This window comes from Pygoscelis adeliae, unplaced genomic scaffold (assembly GCF_000699105.1).
Source record: "Pygoscelis adeliae isolate BGI_AS28 unplaced genomic scaffold, ASM69910v1 Scaffold242, whole genome shotgun sequence".
Taxonomy (NCBI): domain Eukaryota; kingdom Metazoa; phylum Chordata; class Aves; order Sphenisciformes; family Spheniscidae; genus Pygoscelis; species Pygoscelis adeliae.
The window spans coordinates 3,315,474-3,322,317 of NW_008824369.1; the positions used below are offsets into that span (position 1 = coordinate 3,315,474).

A 6,844-nucleotide genomic window follows, 5' to 3' on the forward strand; every position below is an offset into this window, starting at 1 on the left:
TACTGAAAGAGTGGTTAAACATTGGAACAGGCTGCCCAGGGAAGTGGTTGAGTCCCCATCCCTGGAAGTATTTAAAAGACGTGTAGATGAGGCGCTTAGGGACATGGTTTAGTGGGCATGGTGGTGTTGGGTTGAGAGTTGGACTCCATGATCTTAGAGGTCTTTTCCAACCTTAATGATTCTATGATTCTAAGGTGGAAAGCAGCATCCTTCCCTCTCCAGATCGGGCACTTATCCTAGTGTGGCTCCTCCTCTGCCCCAGACCAGGTTTTCCCAGCTGATTCAAGTTAAGAGTGAAAAAATCCCTAAATCAGGGCAACCAGGAGCCTCCATCATGGGCTGGCAGGGAAGCTTGAGGGTAGGCAGTTGCATGAGACTGCATTGACTTTACAGCTGAGTTGTGTCAGCTCTGAGTCCTGGGGCTTTGCCTAAAGACGTTTAGCAGGCAGAGAAAGCAACTACTGCAACTTTTGTGCCCCTGGGGCTGACCTAAGCAGTAGTCATTCATTCCCAGAAAGTTTGGTAAAGTCTTATATGATCTCCATATGTGCCAGGCGAGCAATACTTTCCTGGAGGCTGACTCTTTCCTGGAGGGCTCCAGCGATCTCTTTGGTAGTACCTGCTCATAGCTGCTCTTTTATTTGTTCTTCTAGCAGCCTCCGGTGATTTATTTTCATGCTGAATATAATCACAAAGGTAAAGTGAGCTGCACTGATTTTTTTCTAGAAAATTCACACTGATAGTTCTCTGGTTCTTTACAACAAAGGCATCACAATGCAGTGGAAACCCAGGCAGCTCCTGCGCTCTCCCTGTTCATTTAGATATTTCAAGTCAGGAGAGCTCAGGTATTCGTGTATGGGATGTGCTGTGGTGGGGGGAGTGCGCGAGGAGACACGGGAACCATGCTGGGGGCTGCTGGTGTTGCAGATAACTCACCAGCCGGCTTCCATCCTACTTTGAATCCCAGCATCAATGTCTAATATGTAAAATACCAACGGGCAGGAGTTTCCCTTTGGAGGACATTCTTCTTTCTGGGATGCTCACGGTTTTTGCAGTGAAGGTGCTGACCCACCCAGAGGGCTGATGAATATTAGAAGAGGGACAGATTTGTTATTTCTGTTGCGTTGTGCTGGAGTGGGCACCGTGCACCGTCCACTGGGGCTCCTCAGCTCTCGCTCTGCGAGTGACTAAGTGAGCATTTCTCAGCCTGCGCTGTGTCAGCGTTAACGTGTCCTACCTCCAAATGACTGTGTCCTGCAAAGTCCTACTGTTGATCAAATTATGCCAGGTCTGAAATCATCCCCTGCTCTCGCCCCACTCTTTAAAACAGAACTCAGACTAATTTGGAGGGGGTTTTGCATAGGGATGTAAGAACAAGGGTACCGAATAGACCAAACAATGCTCAGCCCAGCATCCTGCTCCCAACGGTGGCTGGTAGCATGTGTCCTGGGAAGGAGCAAAAGTGGAAATTATAGGTTATATACCCAATACTCTCTAAGCCAAAAGTTGCATCATTGTTTTTAACAGTCCTTGATGGCCCTTTCTGCTGTGAACAGTCCAGTCTCCTCTTGAACCCTTATTATTGCTTTCAGCCCTCACTACCATGAGCTCAGCTGCTGGTCGCGGTATGAGTAAAGGTGCTGCCTTGCCCTTACACATGCTGGCTAATCATTTCACTGGCTTCCCCTGAGTATTTTCTTATAAGAAACAGTGATTCGTCATTCTCCATATGAGGGCTACGTATCAGTCGTGATTGTATGTACGTCTGTGGTACCTTGTACGAAAGATTATATCTTTTTTCATCTCTCCAGTGGTTCACAGGCAGAAAATAAACCTGTAGCAGCTTTGAGACAATACTGACAGTATAAGAACAGATCATGGGATATTCCCCGAGAGGGTTACCGAACAGCAACTCTCTGTAAGTCCTTACCGCAGCAAAGGGATTCAAGTAAAGCTGTTTTAAACATCCTATTTTGGTAATGTGGTAAAATTCCTGTATCGATTCAAATGGCAAAGCAGAGAAGAAAGACCCGTCCCGTGGGGAAAAGAGGGGGACTGAGATGCATTAGCAGCATTGACGTGGGAAAACATTGTCCCTGAGACATCTAAAATTCACATTTCCAGTCTGCCTGGGCACATTTAGAGAAACACATTTCCTCAACCACACACCAAGCGCGAGACATTCGGCTTGAGCTCCTTTGAGGAGACCATCTGTGTTCACCACCCAGAGCTGTGTCTGCTCCTGATTCCTCGAAGGGCCAGGAGTCCCTTGAATGCCTATCGAAGTGCCTGGCATCCTAAACAAGGAGCTTGTGTGGCCTGAAGGACCCTCAGATGTCTTCTCAGCCCTAAATATAAAGAGATGTTTTATCAGGTAGGAGGGGAAAAAAGCCACTTTCCCAAAGGCTGAGGTTTCACCTCACTCAGAGCCAGCATGAGTCACCCAGGCACTGTTGCGTTACACAGACCTGTTCAGGTTAATAAAATCACTGCCAGAGCCCAGGCAACTCACAGGATGCTGTGTGGCTTTCACATTGACGTCACTGCTTCTCATTTACCCTTGGGTGATAGTGACCAAAATTCATTACTACCTGGCAGCCATCGGGTAAGCCGTGCAAAATAAATCAGCGTTCTCCATCGCAAACAGGTGTCTGCAGCACAAAAGGAGCCATTGAAATCAGCAGGGCAGGAAGGAATTTTTCATCAGAGGATTGAAGACATGAATGAGTTGTTAGAGTGAGGGGAATTCGCAGGCAGAGAGTGATAACAGTGAGAGGCAGGGGGAGGTTTCTCTATAGAAACAGTGGAGAAGTGGTTGGAGCGCGGAGGATAGAGAGAGAGTGACCGAGGGAGACAAAGAGGAGTTAAAGTGAGCAATTTGACTTTATTATAGGAAAACAGGAACACTGAATGAAACTGGAAAATACATTTAAAAGTGTGAAGAGGAGATGATGTTGGCCAGTGGAAGTGGCCCATGCCACAGTGTATCTTGGAGGTCAGGAGTGCTGTGGGGCTGGAGAAAGGCATGGGCATCTGCATCAGAACGGGAAGGCACAGGCACGTTCAGGAGAACACACAGTCCCTGGTATTTCTGCTGCCGTGGACGGTACGGAGACTTTCAGGGTAGGACCCAGGCAACAGCTCATGAGCTGAGGAAAAAAAAAAAATTTCTCCTCTGGGATACTTTAAAATGTGGATTTCTTGCACCTTTGATTGCATCATTTGTTCCTGGCCGTTTTCAGAGCTGGGCCACCATGTGGGACAAGCTGGTCTGGCATCTCCATGGTTCTTTCTTTGCAGTTTATTCAGGGCAGGATTAAATACATTGGTTAGGACAACGTAGGGAAGTTTCAGTGTTGTGTCACATCTGGTCTGGGGGTGGAGGACATCTGTTTCCAGGACCTGGAGTCAGTGGGGATTCGGCGCAAGCTTTTAATGCTCCTCAGCCCGGTGCATTCTGCCAGCCCTAAAAATATGCCTTGAAAGAGGAAATAAAATCTTCACAGGCTTTTCTCCACAGCTACTAAAAGATCAAGCAGTACACTCCTATATCACCTGCAAAAATGCAGATGTTCTCATCTCCCAGCACACATAAAAGCCATTTCTCACCCAGAGTAAATCTGGGTAGTTGTAATTTCTTTCTCATTCACACAAAAAGAGAATACAAATTGCGGATGGCACTGCCTGTTAAGGAGGAATCTTTTGTTTTCCGGGCAGATCATTAGTAACATAAAATGTTATTGTGTGATCATTACAAAGGTGAGAATCCTGTTGGGTTGAATGGCTATTTTTTGGTCTCTATTTTTTTGTGAGCAAAAGTCTCCCTAGAAGGCAGGAGGATATTATTGGAAACTTAGATTTCCCGGAACATCATTCCCTTGTTCAGTAATTAAAAAAAGCCCCCAGTCATCAAAAGTCTGAATTCCATTAAATGCAAAATCCTTTCCCAGGAAGGCTCCTGTGTTCATTCTGGGGCTTTCAAAGAGGAGAGCCCTGCTGCGCTGGGCACAGGTACACAAGTAGCTGGGGCACGGGCTCTTCTGGCATCAGGAGGCGGTGCGCATCCCCTCACACTTAGCATTGGGCAGGCACTGGGAAGGGGCTGATGTCTAGTTTCATTCCAGCCTTTTGGGTCCTTGTTGTATTTTTTTTTTCTCCCACCTGTTGCCTGGTCTGATGTATTTTCACTTTGAGCTCTTTGGGAGAAAGGTTTCCTTTCTTTATGAATACAGATCCAGTGCTCAGCACCATAGAATTCTCAAGCATTAGTGGGGCCTTTCGATGCTAACTTAATAAAAATATACAATGTATTTATCAAAGCCTCCTTTAAAGGAGATGATGGAAGAAATAGGTTTTAACCTACTTCTGATCCTCAGGAAAAGCAAGCACTTTGATTCCTCCTTCCCAGACAAATAGCATTGCATTAGTTGATTCTGATTTTATTAGCTATAAACCTCTTTCCGTTTTTATTTTCACATGCCATTGACTTTGTTTGGTACAGACACAGCTGAACAAGAGCTGGTTTTTCAAGTGCAAATCATGCTAATAGATGTCCGGTTCTTTCCACTCCACCCGCTGGAACATAGCTGTAAGAAAGATAGCCGATGCCCAAAGAATATTTTCCTAATGCATTTACTAAATGACCTCTGAGGCCACATTATCCCTTCTGAATTCCCCAATGTGGAGTGGTGATGGTTGCTTTAGTACTTCTGGCACTGTCTCTTCACATCAGGAGAATTTATTTGCATGGAGGAGTGAAGCAATACGATCAGACAATGAAATCTCAAGTGGTGGTGTGTGTGAAATTCTCCACTACTATTACTTTTTATGATGCTGTTTCTAGCATTTCTTCACCACTTGCAACTACAACTGATGGTTTTGGAGCAGAGAGTGCCTCTTATCGCTGCTCTTTATCAGCACAGGGTGAGCAGCAGCAAGCAGTCAAATTGTTGCTGTATCCAAACGGCATCTCTGCATCCAGAGATGGAGCTGCGGGGAGAGCTCACTCATTGGGAAGTTGATCTATCTTAATTATGTGACTGTTGACTGGGCAACAGGCTACTCATCTAGTTGTCCCCAGTAAAAATCATTTGCCTTAAAACTTGATCTGAGTTAAAATACATCATCTTTTTCTCTTATTATTTGCTTCTTTCCCTGTCTCAGTATCTTTGAACTGGTGGTGGGAGTGATTAGAAGAAAGGTTTTTTCCATCATTGAAATACCTGTTTCAGAAAGACCTCTGAAGAGTCATTTAATTCAGATGAGGGTATGAAGTGCACTTCCTGAGCAGAATTACAAGGAAGTGTTCTCACTGGAGACAGTGGTCAGAGGTGGATGCTGGCAGGAGTTCAAGCGTCCACACTTCTTATGGCCATGACCTCCCTGACACCTCCTGCCTGTGGTGGGGGTGGCGGGGGGTCCTTTCCTTGCAGGCTCCATTGAACTCTGGTAAGAGAGCAGCTCTGGGACCGAGGAACGGGTTGTCCCTTCGGACAGAGAGAAGTTAAAGAGAGATACCATTCTTTGGTGGTATTTGCTCTTCATTTCCTTGGCTGATCTGTAGAGGTTCCCAACAAAGCAATAGCATATAGGGTTGAGGCTGGAATTGGTGAGGCCAAGCCACTGGGCAAAAGGTCTGAGCTGCAGGATCCAAGGAGAAGGAGTCACATCCTGCAAAGATTTGGGGATGTTGAAATCAATCCAGATGTCCATCAGGTAGACGGGCAGCCAGGAGATTGCGAACAGCAGGACCAGGGCCACCACCATCTGCGCTACCTTCTTCCGGATCTTCAGCCTGGAGACTGGCAGAGATCGGTTCAGAGCGGTGCTCTCCTTCAGCTGGCTGCTGCGGCTCCACAGCCGGCGCACCGTGAGGAAGCAGATGACCATGTTGAACAGGACCGGCAGGCAGTAGAGGGCACAGAAGAGCAGAAAGTTGTAAGCTTGCTTGAGCCTCTCCTGAGGCCAAATCTCCCTGCAGATGGAAAACACCAGAGGCAAGCCCTCCACCACCCCAATCTCATCCCGTTTGTTCATGAAGATGAGGGGCATGCATATCGCTGAGGACAACAACCACACCACCAGGATGGTGCTGAGGATCCTCTTCTGGGTGAAGAAAGACCGGGCGTTGAGTGGATTGTGCACGCTGTAGTACCGGTTCACGCTGATGACGGTCAGGCTGAGGACGCTGGCAGAGACAGAGACAGCCTGGATGAAGGGCACCGCCCGGCAGAGGAAGTCCCCGTACACCCAGGCTTTGTAGATGAGGTTGCCCACAGTGATGGGCATGCAGACGCACACCACCATGAGGTCGCACACCGCCAGGTTGATGAGGAGGCTGCGGGTGGCACTCAGGCTGGACGCCCGACTCCGGCGCTTCCGAGTAAGCACCCTGATGGAAAGGATATTGCCCACGAAGCCCACCACAAAGGACACCAGGTACATCACCGTGAGGCTGATGGTGACGGGTTCCTTTGCAAAGAGGAAGAGCATCTTCTCCAGCTCTTCCCAGCCCAGCTCCTGGCTCCCGTTCCAGAGCCCGCCTTGGGTCTGGTTCTCCTCCTGCCAGAGCTGCAGCGGGCCGGGGGGGGCCCCGGGGGCGGGGGAGGAGGAATTCATGGTTGAGCCCTCTCGGGCACCCCGGGTTAACGGGGCAGAGCCTGCCGCGCTGCCCCGAGCGCTCCTGGCATGTTTAGCTGGTACCAGCCGCGCCTGCAAAAGAGGGTGCAGAGAGAAGGGATGAGAGCGGGCTCCTGGCAATGTTTTCCCTTCTCGGGGATGGTGCGGGGTCAGAAATGGCTTCTCGGCAACTTAGTTGATAGGCGGCCGTGAGCGCTGGGGAGGG

General features: G+C 48.4%; 1 protein-coding gene across 1 annotated transcript; it reads right to left on the minus strand.

Moving 5' to 3' along the window:
- Positions 1 to 5,292: 5,292 nt before the first annotated feature.
- LOC103913571 (galanin receptor type 1-like) lies at positions 5,293 to 6,618 on the minus strand. The gene has a single exon (XM_009320072.1). The coding sequence runs from the start codon at positions 6,616 to 6,618 to the stop codon at positions 5,293 to 5,295; it is 1,326 nt and encodes a 441-aa protein (XP_009318347.1).
- Between the last annotated feature and the right edge of the window lie 226 nt (positions 6,619 to 6,844).